The sequence below is a fragment of the Phascolarctos cinereus genome, unplaced genomic scaffold (assembly GCF_003287225.1).
Source record: "Phascolarctos cinereus isolate Bilbo 61053 unplaced genomic scaffold, phaCin_HiC Scaffold_4;HRSCAF=312, whole genome shotgun sequence".
In the NCBI taxonomy this organism is placed as follows: Eukaryota; Metazoa; Chordata; class Mammalia; order Diprotodontia; family Phascolarctidae; genus Phascolarctos; species Phascolarctos cinereus.
Window position 1 is genome coordinate 345,572,987 of NW_027555847.1, and position 18,846 is coordinate 345,591,832.

The 18,846-nt window shown below is 33.8% G+C and overlaps 1 protein-coding gene across 1 annotated transcript in view; it reads left to right on the forward strand.

The window, feature by feature from the left end:
* The window catches only part of HCN1 (hyperpolarization activated cyclic nucleotide gated potassium channel 1), a 603,333-nt gene that overhangs the window by 310,583 nt on the left and 273,904 nt on the right, over positions 1–18,846 (forward strand). Inside the window, 1 exon segment of the mRNA XM_020996730.2 lies at positions 13,152–13,313. Coding sequence (XP_020852389.2) covers positions 13,152–13,313 — 162 coding nt within the window.

Consider the following 18,846-nt stretch of genomic DNA (forward strand, 5'->3'; position numbering starts at 1 on the left):
TTTGATGTATGAATATCATATATAATACCAAATATGTGCACATATTACATAATATCAGATTTTGTATGAGTATATTATATATAATATCAGATGTTATGTGTGCATAATATGTTAATTAGATTAAAAGTAAGCTGGGAAAGGGGGTGGTTTTTTTTATACTAAAAGCTAAAATATTCCATCATGGGTAAAGACTGTATCCCAGGAAAGAAGTTACTTTAAATGTTCTGCCTATTTGCATGGAACATGACTGGAAGTTGGTATAGAATGATTTTCTGCAAATTGCTTTGAAAGAGATTTAGTTCAGTATAATTCCTGACAGCTCTTCAGCCTTTTAGCCCATGGGCATTAGACATCTATTTAGTGAATATTTCTTTAATTCTAATGGTATATCTTCTATTCCATGATACACTGGAATACATATATACATATATACACATACACATATATGTGTGTATGTATGTATATGTGTACACACATGTATGTGTATATATATTTAGGAAATAATAAACTTTGTTTCCTATGGTGTTGAATGCCCCATACAAACAAACACATTTTAAATAATTTTGTTGGGAATACATGAATGATTTCTAATATATAGTAAAAAATCCTTTTTGTTTTTCTTGACAGGAATAAGTCAAAAAAAATTTATTTAATGCCCACTGTCATGCAGACACATTACTTAGAGATACAAAATGTTATCACTGGCCCCAAGAAGCTTGATGGAAGTATAAAATATACATAATGTAAAGTAGAAAATAACCCACTGACTTATTCACGGGATTCAGAATCAAACTAGGGTAGAACTGATTTGAAGTTTTCTTAGCAGACATGATCAAAATGAAGGAGAAAGAGAAATCATTTGGTGAAGAATTTTCTTTCTACGTATGTTAGACAAGTAAGGCATAGGTGTTGTTCTTATCTATGTATGTATGTATGTATATATGTATGTATGTATGTATGTATCTCTATCTATATAATTTACTCATTAAAAATAATTACTTTGAGAATTTAGATATCCTTAGGCTCTCCCACTCCCTACAGAAGTAATGACTTGGTTGGAATTTAAGGTAAAAATGCTCAACTAAATTACCAATAACCCAAACTCTTGAAAAATTTCTATGATTGGATGTGTCTTCCAGAAAACATGGGATATCAACTCAATGCGAGTTCACTCTGGCATTATTGGTGAAATAAGCAATTGACAAAAATTGGAACAATTGTGATATTTTGAGTCTAAGGTGAAGAGATAACTGAATTCCAGAACATAGACCATAGCACAGATCTGGGAAGACTAGTTATATCACATTTCACACAGGACAAGCAAAATGAGGCATTATAATGTAAAAGTGAAAATGGGACCAATAAGTCTGCCTTCAGGAGAAGAATGTTGGGATAATGTCCTCTAAATGAAATCAATAAGGATGTTGCTAAGTTTGGAAATAAATGCTAATGAAATTATTGTGCTTATTTTCTCAACAAAAAATCAAAATAATTTTAATTGCTTTTCCCCATAGTATTCCAATTGTATCTCTATTGGCCGTATTAAAAGCATGCAGATTATAAACACAAGGATAATTTTAAATGTGAAACTGGACATAAAGAAAATTTAACTAAACTAGCTTTTTATTACTTTCTTTATCCTAAAGAGTTAAAAGGAAAATGTATTTTTCTCTTAATATACACAATATATAGGTGTGTGTATATATATGTGTGTGTGTGTGTGTGTGTGTGTGTGTCTGTGTGTATATACATGTACATGTGTGTATTCATGTATATATATATATGTATATATATATATACACACACATACACATACTATATATACATATGTGTCGAGAGACAGAAAGAGAGAGAGAGAGAGAGAGAGAGAGAGAGAGAGAGAGAGAGAGAGAGAGAGAGAGAGAGAGAGAGAGAGAGAGAGAGAGAAATGAGAGAGCCCTAGTGCAAAGTCATGGAGCTGGGAGATACAATCTTGTGTATTTGGAGCAGAGAGACTGGTTTGAGTAGTTGGCAACATGTGGGAGAAGGAGTCCTGTTCACTGAGGCTACAAAGATAAGTAGGGGTTAGGTTGTGAAGGGCTTTAAAAACTAGAGAAATTTATATTTGATCTCCAAGGAAATAAGAGACCACTAGAGTATATTGAGTAGGAGAGTAGTGACATGATTATATCTATCTTAAAAAAAATCATTATAGCAGCTATATGGAGGTCAGAGTGGAGTGTGAAAAGACTTGGGGCAGGAGGACCAATTTGGAGGTTATTGCAGTAATCCAGATAAGAGAGATGTAATGAAGACCTTCATGAAGTAAATTTGTGGCTATATGAGAAAAGATCAGAGGTCAGATGCAAGAGATGTTATGTAAATAGAAACAGAAGAATTGGGTAATTGGTTGGATATGTTGTAACAGGGAGAATGAGTAGAATCAATGTTAGAAATGTGGTAGAAAAAAATAGTGGGGACTTTGACAGAGATAAAGGAGTTTGGAAGGCGAGTGGGTTTGGGGAAAAGATAATGAGTTATGTTTTCACTATTTTGAGTTTGAGATGTTTGAAAATGATGTTGATTTGAAGTTTAGAGGAGAGATTAAAGCTCATTTGAATGGAGATAATGATTAAACTCTCTCTCTCTCTCTCTCTCTCTCTCTCTCTCTCTCTCTCTCGGCAAGGCAATTGGGGTCAAGTGACTTGCCCAGGGTCACACAGCTAGTTAAGTGTCAAGTGTCTGAATCTGGATTTGAAATCAGGTCTTCCTGAATCCAGGGCTGGTGCTATATCCATTGCGCCACCTAGCTGCCCATAATTAAACTCTTTAAAGCTGATGAGGTAATCATAAGAAAGAGTACAGAGACAGGAGATAAGAGAACCCAGGACAGAACCTTGGGAAACTCCTGAATTTAGACTATATGGTATGAATCATGTGTCAGGACAGGAAACTGAGGAAGAGCAATCAAGCAGGCAGAAGGCAATTCAGGAGACAGTAGGATTATGAAAATCCAGAGAGGAGGACAGAATAGTCACCAATGTCAATGTAGCAAGGAGGTAAAGGATGAAGACTGAGAAGAGACTGCCAAACTGGCCGCTTAAGTGGTAACTTTGGAGAGGATAGTTTTGGTTGAATAATGATGCCAGAAGCCAGGTTGAAAAGAGTAGGGAGGAGGGAGAAGAGAGGAAATGGAGACCACAACTCTTGACAGGTTTTTCTAAGAATTTTCCAAAAGGCATAAGGGAGGTATAAAATGATAGTCTGAAGGGATATTGAACTCCACCGAAGACTTATTTTTTATTTTTTTAATTAATTTTTTTCAAATTTTTAAATTTTATATTTTTAAGATTCATTAATTTATTTATTTTTAGTTTTCAACATTCACTTCCACAAGATTTTGAGTTCTAAATTTTCTCCCCATCTTGTCCCTCCTCCCACCCCAAGATGGTGTGCATTCTGAATGCAATTTCCCTTAATCTGCCCTCCTTTCTATCTCCCCCCCCTTCTCTTATACCCTTCCTCTTCTATTTTTCTGTAGAGCAGGATAGATTTCTATACCCCATTGCCTGTATAAAGACATTTTTTAAAAGATGGAGGAGACTTGGGCACATTTAAGGCAGTAGGGAGGGGACTACAAGATAGGGAGATGTTGAAAATTAGAAAGAGAGAGGAGGAATGAATATGGTTACAGTTGGCTAGAGAAGATGCAAGGGGTTAGGCTCAAACACATTGAGAAGCTGACTTTGTTAAGGAAAACAGCTAATTCATTATCAGAGACTAGAGGAAAGTAGAAGAGAGTAGAAGATAATATCAAGTTTTCAAAAAAAAAGTCCTGTATTTATTTCATGTATACTTATAGTCTATATATACAAGTTGTTTCCTTAGATATATATATAAAATTATAGTTATAGTTATAATTATAGTTATCCCTTCTACATCACAACTTTCCCTGTCATGATTTCAATATATCATGGGTTGGCATAAGAAATTAAATGGGAATCTTTTGAGAGTTTATAGAATCTGCAGATAACACACAAAGGCCAGCAGATGACACAGAAAAAAATTTAGAAACTCAGAAATGCATAAAATATATGTATAATGTTGTTTAATATCAACATATTTTATAGTTTAATACCATACTAATTCAGACTTCTCTGGTATGAAGGGAGGGGTGTGTGTGTGTGTGTGTGTGTGTGTGTGTGTGTGAGAGAGAGAGAGAGAGAGAGAGAGAGAGAGAGACCTAAGCACCTATTTTTGTATCCTACTGGCTCCATCACTTATGATGTGTGTGCCCTTGGTCAAGTAACTTAACCTCTCTAGGCCTCAGGTTTCACATATGTGAAATCAAAAGGTTGCATGCACTATACAATCTCTAATGTTCCTTCCAACTTTAAATCTATGAAGCTATGATTGTTGAAAATATTTTTCTTTGTGTCACCCATGCATAGTTGCCTGGCATTTAGTAGGCAATTAATACGTACTTAATTGATTGTTGGTAGAGGGCATATCTATACTATAGAGTTCCTCATACTAATAAAATCACTCCCAATCCCCACCTCAAATAGATCTTAATCCAATGTATAGAAACTCAACAGGATATGAAGGTGAAATGAATGAAATAGATGGGGCAGATCAACATGAAGGTAATCTCTGAGCCGTTCATTGTACCCCTATTACTAAAATGGCAGACAGTGCCCCATTTGCTGGCTGGTGGCCTCAACACCTCTACCTCTTATTGAGTGTCACCTAAGAGTGTTGTTGGCCTCGGAGTCAGAAATACTTGAATTCAAATCTGTTTCAGACATTTTCTAGATGTTTGACCCTAGGCAAGTCACTTAACCTCTGCCTGCCTCAGTTTCTTTATCTGTAAAAATGAAGATAATAATAGCACCTTCCTCCCAGGCTTTTGTAAGGATAAAATGAGATAATGTTTGTAAAGTGCTTAGCAAGCTTTAAAGTGATAATATAAATGTTAGTTATTGTTGTTGTATCTGAGAATTTTTTTTAGAATTAGATTGTGAATTCCTGAGTTTAAATGGCATCAGCATTTTTTGGATTACAGAGAATTGTGGTGAGTAGAGTGTAAGGGGGGAGCCAGGTCAGTTTACAGATGTGGATGCATAGAGACCGAGTCGTTTGGGCCTCTCCAGACGTGATTCATATGTGTTACTTAATTGCCCTAAGAACTACTGTTTTTTTGGAACTTGTGTCACTGAGCTATCCTGTGTTTTGGTTCATCCATGGTCCCCTCTTCTCTGCTGCCCAAAGTATGGTAATTCTATACCTTGAGGAGATAGTGATGGCATGCCAGGTCCAGGAGATCAGAGATTTGCAGGATCAAAACTATGGAACTGGAAGTATATACAGACACTACACCCCTGGAAAACTTTCTGTAGATCCCAGGCTTAAAGCCTAGTCAGTGCCAGTGTCTCTAATCAGATGATACTGGTTTTTTTTAGATTTATAAATATGAGCATGAGCCTTTCCAACAGTGACATAAAATCCTGGGTTTTATCGCTATCTTGCTTGTATTATTTTTGTAAATTCATAAAAATTGTGAAAAATAAAATAGAAGCATCTATTTGCTCTTCATTTCTCAAACTGTGACATTGAAACAACCTAAGAGAGGCAATTCAAATATACTGTGTTCAAATCAATACACTGACATATTTTATGCTTAGAATGTCAAGACCCTTGATCCAGGGGATATTTCAAATTACGTAGTAAATATTAGTTAAACCCCAGAGTTCTCACATAAATGGGCAGTAAAAAATGATGGCTGTGAGGAATTTAGAAGAATATGGAAGATCATTTAGCTTCAGACTAGGAACTTATATGCATATTCACAAATTAAATAAACTCTAAAATGATAAAACTGTGAAGTTCTTAACAGATCACAAAACTCAAGCAGCCCACTAGCCCTAGCCTCCCTAGCAACAAGAACTATAGGAGTGTGCTACCACATTCTTATCTTTATTAATTTTTTAAAATAATCAACTTGATAGCCTAATATATTTAAATATGTTATTGATGGATTTGTTTTCCTTCAGAGTCTAACGTACTCCATGGCTAACCTGAGATTGAATTTTTCTTTGTGTTCAAAAAGAAAATAGCAACAACAACAACAACTAAGCAAAAACATTCACTATAGCAACTTATTTTGGCATTGTATTTATTCTCTGGAACTTTTGTTATCCTCACATCCCCAACTCCCCCCTCCCATTTCTAGTGATCTGTTCATTTATGTTATTGTAATATGTGTGTGTTTCTTATGGCTCTACTTATTCCAGTAATCCCACATTCTTCTAAATTCCTCACAGTTATCATTTCTTACTGCATGATAATATTGCATTTATTCATATTACATGATTTTTTTAGACATTCCTTAATAAATCATAACAATTTTGTTATAACAGTTCTTTGCTGTTCCAAAGAGTACTGCTATCTTTCTTCTGGGAGGGAACATTGAAACAATTAATTCACAGCTCTGTTTGAGTACTTAAGTTTTTGACCCTTGTTTCTGTCCTTTATTTTTTGGGTATATGCCTAGCAGTGGGATTGCTCAGTCAAAGGTTTTGGGAAATTTAGTCAATTTTCAAATGTAGCTGACATTTCATTTGCCTTTCAGAGCCATTCCATGGAGCATGTTCAGAATTGACCTTCCTGGCTCTAGTCCATAAATAGGAGCTTTAGGGCTTGTTTCAGGACATGTAGTCACATATAACTGAAAAAATTTGGCCTTTGGGAAGCATATGACAAAACCTATTTTATTCCTTGGTCCTTTCCCTACAAATAAAGGCAAAAAGATCATCAATCCTCTCAAAAAGCTGGCATCTAAATTGGGGAAGAAAATATGTAAAAAAAATCTGAATAGCTAGTAGGCAGGGTAAAAAGGGGGGACCACTTATCTATCGGAAAATGGCAATTGGTGTTAGAAATGTGTGTCAATTGTATAGTTCTATTTTATTGCTGATATATGATAGCTTTTTGGTCAATGATCTTCATCCTAATTCTTTCTGTGTGAAGGTCTACATGAAGTATTTTTAATTAGAACACTCAAAGCTACAGATATCCATCAGTGGAGGACTTTCTTGTACTGATGAAATCACAAGTTTGCAACAACAAAATAGATGTTGATATTGTCAATATGTGGCTTAGAAATGATAGGCTGCATGTAACAAGAAGTCAATTGATTAAAAAAATCATTATCATCATCATCATCATCATCATCATCATTGACGAAGCAGAGCTTTTACCTGGGAGGGAAATTGGCAGTAGTATTGAAGTCACTATTCTTGTCCTTACAATATCATAACTGCATAAAATGTAAATTAATATACGATCAGTGAACAAACATTTATTAAGGGCTTATTTTGTTCTAGACACTGTGCTAAGTTATGAGGATACAAAGAAATGTGAAAACACCATCCTCGTCCTTAAAGAGCTTACATTCTAATGGTGAAGACAGCATGCAAAAAAAAAAAGTGTATCTATCTCTCTGTCTGTCTGTCTCTGTCTTTTTTTTTAATGGAAGGTACTCTCAAAGTGAGAGATAGCTAGGTGGGTTACTGGATAGAGTGCCAGGCCTGAAGTCAGGAAGACTCATCTTCCTGAGTTTAAATCTAGCCTCAGACACTTCCTAGCTGTGGGACTCTGGGCAAGTCATTTAACCTTGTTCGCCTCAATTTCATCATCTGTAAGATGAGCTGGAGAAGGAAAGGGCAAATCATTGCAGTACCTTTGCCAAGAAAACTCCAAATGTAATCCCGAAGAATTGGACAAAAAAAAAATCACTGAACAACACTCTCAAAGTAAAAGCTAGAGGGATTGAGGGACCACAGGTGGGAGAGACATGTAAAGGACTCCTATAGAATGGAAAAAAAAAATGAGCTGAATCTTAATGAAAGCCAGTAGGTAGAGGTGAGAAGGGAGAACATTTGAGGCATTAGGAATAGCCAAAATGTACAGTTGAGAGAGTACATTGTAGAAGGAAGGGCAAGATGGCCAGTGTCATGGGATCATAGAGTACATGGAAGAAAATGAAGAGTAAGGATATTGAAAAGGCAGGAAGGGTTATGAAGGCATTTAAAAGCCAAACAGGGTTATCGTGAGGTAATAGGGGACCACTGGAATTTATTGAGTAAGGTGCCCTGTTTGTGGAAGATGGACTGAAGTAGCAAAAGCCTTGAGGCAGTGAGATCAACTAGAAAGCTATTATGATAGTCTGCCCATAGTTGATGAGTACTTGCATCAGGGATTTAGCCAACTGGTCTCTTTGTGTTCATAATGCGTGTTCATTTTCAGTGTATCCAAAAATTGACATTGCCTTGTTCCCTAGCGCTACCGGTGGTAGGGTGGGGAGCGGGGAGTGGATTTTAGTACATAGTGACAACAGGCTAGCTCTGTCAAACATGTAGTTTAAAAAAATAAATTGCAAAATAAGTTTTGGAAATGTCAAATCCTTTCTCTAGTATGTGATGTTATATGACACAGTCAACTGCTTAAGTGTCACATTCAGTAGATGTTGTCTTAGAAATTTAGAATCCCACTCTAATTTTTAGGGGAAATTTCAAAGCAATGTGTATATGTCAACTTAGAGAGAATTTTTGTTGCTGACTATAATTATTGTGTCAAGTGAGACTTGCTTTTAGAAAAAATCAATATCTGATGAAACCTGAATAAAATGAAAAACACTGTGTTAAGGGGAGATTGAGTTTTCTATAACAAAATTATTTTATTGAATCTTCAGGTTCTAGAAAATAAATCATACCATTCCCCACACCAGCACTCACTACAAATTACTTCATGTAATTTAATTAATAGTTGTATTGTTTAATTTTATTTTCCCTGTAATTTCCCCCAAATCAAATTATTGACCTTCATCTGGTCCTCTGAGTGATCAGAACATTTTAATGCCTGGTATATTAAATAAATTAATTTCTTAATGGGGATGGGGTGAAATTTACTTGAAAACACTTAATGATAACAACAACAAATTTTTAATGTGGATTCACATTGGTAGTTCCATAAGATATTTAAGCAATCATTAATGTAACCGGCCATGATACATAGTCTTGTTCCCCTAATACTATCCTTGGCACACTGATCATTACTTTAAAAAACACAGAATTAGTCCAGCAAATTAAAATTTATTTCTAAATATTTTATATGTATATGAATATTATATGTATATCAATATTATAAATGTTTTATTAATTTTGGATGATACAATGTTTCAATCTTCATCAAGTAATAAAAAGATATTAATTTATCATGGAGGAAAATTCTTATTAAAGAGCAAATTAAATATAAGGAACAAGCAGTCATGTTAGCAATGTTTTAATAGAAACATCTGAGGTAAGCCAACTTTTAATTGTATTTCAAGCAGTGACTTGACAAATAACTACAAATTTAAAATCTGGATTTTTTTTTACTACTCTCCAAAACTTGACATGACAAATTTTACTTTTGCGTGTTTTTATTTTAATAAAATAATCTCACATAATTTTACCAGCAGGATTTCAATGGAAATTTAGACTAAAAGAGATGATAGGATCATAGGTTTAGCACTAGAAGGGACTTTATCGAGCATCAAATTCAACTTCATTTTACAGATAAAAAATCGAGGCTGTAAGAAGTTAATGACTTGACCAGGGTCACTCAGCTAGCAAGGATTCAAACTAATATTATTCTGATTTTGTATACAATCCTCCATCTACTATGCCACAGTTGCCTTCCAATTAAAGGAGAGCTGTGTTATGGAAACAATAGTAGAAGCCAGAAATACCAAATTTATTACCCTTTAAAATATATATAACTAATGATTCATATTTGACTATATCTAGAAAGATAGGAAATATCTATGTATAACAGTTGGTTTCTACCTTTGCAATACCAGAAATTGATTTCAAATCTATATATTCAGCAGGGCAAAATTTGATGAAAATATCATAAGAATAAATAGAATGCAGAAACTCATTTCTACCATTACTTACACGTACCAGATGCTTTAGCTGGTTTAAAACCTTCAGTCCATTTTCTCCCATTGCCTCAAATATGTGTTAGAGATTTGATAAACAGGTTTACAAAACTACCAGAATCCTGAATCCTCAAAGCTGAATATAATCTTTCACTCCTCAGGAGATACATTTTTGTTCTAGCAAATGTCATCAAACAATGCTGGCAATCTCCATTTAGATTGCCCAAGGTATACAGATTTATTGTTTTCCTTTATGTTAAAATAAAATCCAAAGCTGAGACAAATGCAGGGATCCAGGCCTGCTTTAGAACTACTCTTCACCCACATGCTGCGTATGTAATCAGTTGTCAAATATTTCTTTTTTCATCTCGATGACATCTCTTATATCTAAAAACTTCTTTCTACACCTATAAGTACCACTTTAGTTTAAGCCCTTATTACTTCTGTCCTAGATTACTGCAAGAACCTTCTAATTGGTCTTCCTTCTTCAAATGTCTCTCCATTCCAGTCTATCCAACACTCTATTGTCAGACATTTTCCTTAAGTACTCAGATGACCACAATTACAGCTTTACTCAGTAAACCCCAGTGGCTCCAAACAATAAAATATATACTCCCTGTTTAACTCAAGTCCCTTAACCACCTGGCAACAACCCATTTTTCTAGGCTTGCTGGACCTTATTCCCCATTAAAAACTCATTAATTCAGCAAAACTGAGTCGAGATTGTTTCATTCTTTGCATTTGTATCTCCAGCTCCTAGAGCATAGTAAATGCTTAATACGTGCTTGTGGATTTGTTGATTGATCGAAATCCTAGGAAGCAGAGGCAGCCCCAGGTTGAAACTACTCAAAGGGAACTCAGGGGCTATATAATTTCTGGAATATAGTAATGTACCTGGGCCCTGTGATACTTTAAGATAAAGAAAAAAAGAAATTTCAGAAAATATCCTCAGGAAAGTTTCACGAGAAGAAAAAAATTGGGTCTTCATAGATCTTGGACCATTGGTTTAATGATTAACATTCTGGATTTTGATTCTAAGTTCATCTTATTATTCCTACCAATTGAATGGTAATCAAGAGGGGATACCTTTCACTCATGGGATCCCATGGATCACCAGGCCCAGACCAGGGCCAAGCCAGAATTTTGGAGATTGCCCTTATTTTTGCCCCATAATTGACTTATACTAGGAAAAAAGGCTCTAGTCTTGGAAGAAATAGGGATAAGAAGATGAATGCTCTAAAATTCCACTTACAGGAAACACCTTTTAGTGGGTAACAAACAAATAAACAGAAACTACCTAGGACAAGAAATACCAAAGGTTCCAATCTCATCCAATTTGCTTAACCTCTTTAAGCTTCAATTTCCATATCTGTAAATTGTGTGTAAAATGGCTATCAGAATTCCCTGGGAGGGTTGCTTTTAGAATCCAAAGTGATAGTTAAAGTAAAAACACTTTTCAGTCCTTAAAGGTTCTATATGAATGTCAGCTACATCATAGCCTAGCACACATGATGATGTTCTCTTGCTGTTGAGATGATAAGGTTCAAAGGTTTATCCAAATGATTCCTACTCCTTGGACTTTTTGTCTTAGCTAACCCTGCCCCCCCAAAAAAAGAACAATAATTATGAATAAGTAACAAATTACATTTGTGTTACAATGTAAGAATTATTTTTTTTTATGAAAATCGAGCTTCTAAATTGCTTGACATGCCATGATTGTATACTTTTTTATAATTATTTTAGGAAAATTAAAAATTTTAGGAAGCTGTATTAAGCTTTCTAGCTTGCTAAGGTATATTTCAATAAATATCTTTGCACTCTTTGGAACTAGCCCAACTACTGCATTGTTTGCTATGTGAGAGCAAGGAAGGCAATGTGGTAGCCTCAAAAGGCTAGACTTACTTGCAGAGAGATTGGGATCAAGCTATAACCTCTCTGAGTCAGAGTTTGCTCATCAGCAAATAGAAATGATAATTACAGAAGCCTGACAAGGCTGTTGGGAGGCTCAAAGGATACTGGGCATGCGAAATTCTTGCTAATCTTCAATCACTATATAAATTCCTACAGTTATGAAAAATAAGTGTTATCATTGTTATTCCTGTCTTGTCTGATACTTCGTGAACCCATTTGGGGTTTTCCTTGCAGAGATACTGGATTGCTTTGCCATTTCATTTCTTAGCTCATTTGACAGATGCAGAAATTGAGGCAAACAGGGTTAAGTGGCTTGCTCAGGATCATACAGCTGGTAAGTATCTGAGGCTGGATTTGAACTCTTGAAGATAAATCTTCCTGAATCCAAGCCCAGTGCTCTATCCAGTGTAACACCCAGTTGCCCCAAATGTTACTTGGTTAATTTATGTCTAAGCTTTAACAATTATCCTGATCATTATTTAAAAATCAATCAACAACTCATATGATGACAATTTCAATAGACCTGTCAATTGTTATGCAGTCACTAGGTAGCACAATGAATAGAGGGCAGAAGTTGGAGTTGGGAAAACCTGAGTTTAAATTCTGCCTCAGATATTCACCAAGTGTGTGACCTTGGGCAAGTCACTTTAATCTGTCTCAGTTACCTCAACTGTGAAATAGGCATAACATCATATAATGGACATCACAGTAGCACTGAGCTCCCTATTGTTGTTCTAAAGATTGAATGAAATAGCATATTTTAAGGGCTTTGAAAATCTTAGCACTATATATTATACAAGTTGTTATTCTATTGAGAGACGATTATCTGTTATATACCTTTTGCACTACTTTTCCTGCTAGTTTTCTATCTTTGGGCTTTTCCAATACACATTTGTATATACCCAGTAAAGTGAGTAGAAACAGAAACAAGTTATGGTCAGTTGTGTTAGTTTTGTTCATTTTTGTTAGCCTTTAAAAAATTTCTAGGAAATAACTGATATATACATATATATGGTTATGTAAATATATATAGTTATATTTATTTATCTCTACATTCCACTTACTTATTCAATGTCCTTTACCTTGTTGAGAATTCAATGTTATCTTGAATGTGGAGACAAATAATGAATCTACATAAAATACTTGTAGATGAGCTTACAATTTTTGCATTAAATCAGTAAAAAGTTATATTTAGAAAAATTCTCTATCAGCAGTACTTGGTAGTGTTCTTACACAAAATGATTGGCGATTTGAATTGATTTTAAACTTTGATCAACAGATTTTCCATATGACATATGATCTAGCAAGTGCGGTGGTGAGAATATTTAACCTCATTGGAATGATGCTTCTCCTTTGTCATTGGGATGGCTGTCTTCAGTTCTTAGTACCATTACTACAGGACTTCCCATCAGATTGCTGGGTGTCCCTAAATAAGATGGTTGTAAGTACTGTGTATTTTTATTTATATTTCAAAAAATGTTTATTTGAATGCTTTGAAAAAAAATGGATGGTTTTTACTGAGAATAATATAATTTCTCCTGCATGCATATTCTTAGAATACATTCTCATTTGGTAGATATGGACCCTGAATCTGACATCACGTCATCTAAATTTCTTCTTCACATCAATGTTCTTGGGAGACAAATATGTGATTTTTCCTATTTTCAGATATGAATATACCTGGAGAATATTAATTCATAAGAAATATGTATTTTAATTAAAAATCATCCAATAGCTTAAAGGTAGCAAATCTCAAATATAGGATTTTTTAAATTGGAAAAAAAGTATTTTTAAAAAATTTAAATTACCAAGGAGTTTCATAATATTTATAACATGGGCAAAACATTATATATGGAATTCAGAAGTTTCACATACATAGCACAAATGTTAATGTATGTTTTAGTTTCTGGACCCACATAAACAAATTGATTTCTTTGTTTTTTAACCTAAAAAGTATGCCTGCTTTGTTTCAAAGTCTCCTTCCATTAGCATCAAAATAAAATACTTTTTTTCTTTGAATGATTTTAAAAAATTTATTTTCCTCACATACATGTCATTTTATAGAAAATTGAATAATGCAAATGGGACTTGCCTAAATGGCTTTGATATTGTATAAGGTTAATGCATCTCTTCCTCTCAAAAACCTTCATTATGTGCTTACTAGCTTAGAATAACTAAACTGAACAATTTAACAGACTATATATATATATATATATATATATATATATATATATATATATATATAGTCTTCTGAAAATAGCACATTAGACAATTTTATTTTAAGTAAACTTGTTTTGAGACTCAATTTCACAAGTTAAAGACAAAGTGCTGGCATTTTATTTTTGAAAAACTTTAAAATGTCTAAATATATTTATTCCATATTTATATCTTATAAAATATGGAAAGGAAAGTTGACTGCTTATATCATTTTCTGAGCATGGGATTTTCCTACAGTTGAACATATAAATCACATTTTGTACGACATTTTTAGCTCAAGGTCAGGCAATGATTCATTTTAATCTTTGCGTACCAAGTGCTTCAATACCTTGCATACAGTAAATTTTTCTATAAATGTTTGATAATTGAATTCAATCAAGGGAAGAATAAAATATTTTTGCATCTTCATAATGTAAGAACACCATCTATACCAACTCCATGGCTACGTTTGTTTGCTGACTTGTTGGGGGAAAGATTTGTTATAAGATAATTTAACAAAGGCAATAATGTAAACATTAGACCAAAATTATCTTAATAGTGAATTATAAATGCACAATTTTTAATACCATCTGAAACTGATAAAGCAGGAATCAATAGGAATAATAATTGATTATAAAGGATCCTTCTGAGAACTACCTTAGATTATCAGTAACTATTTCAAATTTAAATGTTCTGTTTCCCCATTCCATGTGACTGAAAGCAGAGTTTATGGAATCTTCTTTTCTAAAGTGTTTGAAGACATGGATATTTTTCTTTTTTCTGGAATAATACAAATTCAGCCATGTCCACATACAGAGGGATAGCTAGAATGTCTGTTTTCAATCCCTTTTAGTCTTATAATTTAAGTAAAATTGATCTGTTAACTTCAAAATATTTTACTGAAAAAAGCCACATATGTTTACCTCAAACACTCCTTTATTTAAATTGAAAGGAACTGGAAAATAAATATTGAGCTAGATAGAGCAGTCACATTCTACTTTGTTTTTGGTCAGTCTTTCTCTGATTATACTGATTGAATAATGATCAGTAGCCATCAAACATCCAGTGTGTGAGGTCCTTGTAAATAGAATGGAAACTGTTCAGTAAAATATATATCCAATATTTGATCCCATGCTTCAGATAAATGTGAACTGACTGGCTAGTGGAAACCATGAGCTGAAGAATCAGAATCAGAACCAGGAAAGATAAGCTTGATGATATCAGAAGACTAGCTGTGTCATTCACTATTAATAAAAGCTGGCATTTATGTGCCAGTTTATGAATAACAAAATGTTCTCTCTCTCTCTCTCTGTCTTTCTCTCTCCATACACACACACACACACACACACACACACACACACACACACATATAATGTATATAATCATATATATATGTATATATATATGTATATATATATATATATATATATATATATATGCAAGTGATCCTCACTATAATCTTAGATTACATAGGTATTATGATCTCATTTTATAGAAGACATTGATACTTAGAAATGCAGTCAAACCCTTGTTTGTCCTCACTCCACATCCACACTTTTTCCTACCAATCTACACTGCTGGACAAATTTCATAACTTTTTTAAATATTGGTTTCCTCATCTGTAAAATGGGAACTACTTTAACCTACTTTACAGAGCTGTTGTGAGAAACAAATAAGATAATGCACAAGAGAGTATTTTGTAATATCCACATTAGAAACTTATACTTTTTTTAGTTACTGCTATTGCTCTAATTCTCAGGCCAATAGTTCTAACTAGTTGATTTTAAATGATATTTAATGTTTTTAACCTTCTGTTAAGTGTGGCTAAACCCAGATGCTAAAGGGAGCTGTTACTATATACCAATGCAGACAATTTTCATTATGAGTTCATTGGGCATTCCCTCTACCAGTTTAGATCATAATTCATTCATGTCTTCTCCTTCTTTGCAGTTCCTGTCCATGTATTTCAATCAATCCTCAATAGAAAATGCACCCAATATGCTGAATACCTTTTCCTCTGGGTTTGAACATTTCTTGTGTCCCAGTGCACTTGTCCATTTGATATCTCTTCCTCTTCTCACCTTGGAGATTTTCTCTATTCCTGCAACCTCTTTTTACTGGAAGTTTACTCTGACCCACTGTTCCCTCGCTCTGATTGGTCAGCTCCCTTCTGAAACTCCATTTTAAGAAAAGCTCTCATAGTACCCCTGATTTCATTCCTCTCCAGTCTCTGGAAATGAATATACTAATAGTATACGTACAGTCTCCACCATGATTGTCTTTGCTGACAAAGTGTTATTTAGTGCTTCATTGACTGCTGTTTTCTACTGAATATATTATAGACTAATTTAAAAGGACAGAATCCTTGCCTGAGGGGTTAATGATATAAGACAAAATTTTTGATGTGGTTATACAAAAGACAAATAAATAAGTGATTAGATATTTGAACTATAGCCAAGGAGGACAGAAAAGTATAATTGGGACCTGACATGGTAGAGTGTTAAAGCCTCCCACTAGAAAAAATAACCTAAGGCATTCTATTACTGCAAAATTCTTACTTATTGGATCATAGTAAAGAAGAGTTTAACTGTAGAAAAAGAGAGACTGAGCTGAAAGCCTTAAAGACATTTCTAACCCACTAATTTCATGAAAATAAATACTTACCAGTAATGATGCCACTAAATGTTCATAATCATACTGATTATTTTATAACATTGAAACAATATAGAATTTCAGTCAGATATAAAACCATTTTTACTCTATGTTATATTTTACATACAAATATCAGACCATGTATTCAATTGGCAGAACATCCAAAGAACAGGGAGTCTTTAAAAAAAAGTGTTAGAATTTTATGTTAATTATTTCACCCAATATCTTATATAATTTAATGGTTTATACTTACAAGGTGGTCATAAAGAACACATAGAATATATAGAAGAAGTTTGGAGCAATTGAACAGAGCAAAGGTAACAAAAACATGGAGATTTAAAACTAATGTTGACGTTGTTAATGAGCTATTAATCATGCAACCAACATAACACCTTAGATGCTAATTAATAAAAAAAATTGCTCCTTAAATGACAATAACAACAACTAGAATTACAAGAGTAAAAAATATTTTTCTATCTCATTCAATTGTATTTAAGGAGAAAAAATAGAAAACTTGTTACTGCTGGTTTTATCTGAGTAAATGCCAAGGTCTAAATACCAAGTTGCCAACTACTTTACAGATTGAATTCAAGGTAAATATATAGCTAAGGGTATTCTTTTGTCTTTAAAAGAGTGACTAATTTCCACAGAAACACAAAGTTTTTAATGCTGCTGGAGTGGTAGATAAATAGTACTTATGTAAACAGGATAATAATTCTGTAGCTGTTCATACTAATTACATGATCTAAGGACATTTATGCTAACAAAAAAAAGGTGTATCATCAGCTGTTGAATTTGAATTAAAGAAAAATGAGGGAAATGGTTACAAATTACTAAGCTCCAGAAGAAAAAAAAAATCTGGATATAGCTGTTGGGAAGAAAAACAGAATTTCAAAGAATATAAATAAGCAGAACCAAAGAGGAGTGTATGTGAATGTGTGGGTATGTTAAACAGCCAGACATGAACCAACCCATCTGAATTGTCTTATATTTTAGCCTTCTTCATTCTTTCTTCTAAAAGCTGTAACTCTAATGTTTGAACTAAGAAAAAATTACTTTCACTAACAGCAGTAAGCACATTGATCTCTCATTTCAGACAATTAGTCACTGGAGAATGAGCCATTACACATATCAGTAAAGTCTCCTGAGAGGTGTTATATTTAGTCTGATCTATACTCTACACTTCTCCATCCCTCCCCTGCTACCACCTCCGTCATCGACACACGCATATACACACAACAAGCTTTTGGAACGTCTTGTCAGACTGAAGATCAAGGAAAATAAGGAGAAGATGAGGAATTAGGGAGCTTAGAATACAGTTTTTTCAAGAAGCTTAATAAGAACTAAAAGTAAGATCAATCATAAAATACAGTTTGGTGTATGTCAGTGGTTATTTTTCCACATTGCCAAAATATAATCAAAGTTTGAAATGGGAAAACTTAAAGCCATAATTATCACTTATATGATATTTATATAGTTCCTTTGTAGGGTTAGAAATTGCTTTGCATACTTTGTCTTTTCAATCCTTACAGTAATTCTGGGAGGTAATTGCTACAGCAATTATCTCTCTTTTACAGTTGGGGAAACTGAGGCCAAGAGAGGTTAAGTCTGTTGCTGAAAGTCAGATAGCTATGAAATGTCATACAGTGTGGAGTAAGTGGTTATGTCATAACTCATGTTTTCTTTAACACAGTAACTGATAAGCCTTAAAAATCTCCATCTTATTGAGGAAACAAAAGACTAAAGACATATTAAAGTAATAGAAATATGTGGTATCATCAATATAATTTATAATAATAAGCCGGGTGAAGTGGAAATAGCACTGTATTTAGAGTCAGAAGGCCTGGCCTAGTCCCAAAACTTATTATTTCTATGACCTAGGACAAATGACTTGACTTCTTAAAGTCTCAGTTTGCTTATCTATAAAACAAGAGTTGGGCCCAATGATCTCTAAGGTTGTTCCAGTTCTAAATCTATCACCTGAACTGAATGTGAGGCATATTGAAAGAAAGAAAAAGAAAAACAAAAGAAAAGAAAATGATGAAAGAACTTATTTCTAACTCCTGGTTTCAAAGCATTTTACTTTCTTTTATGCATAAAACAGTGTTTCTCAGTTCTTTTATTTT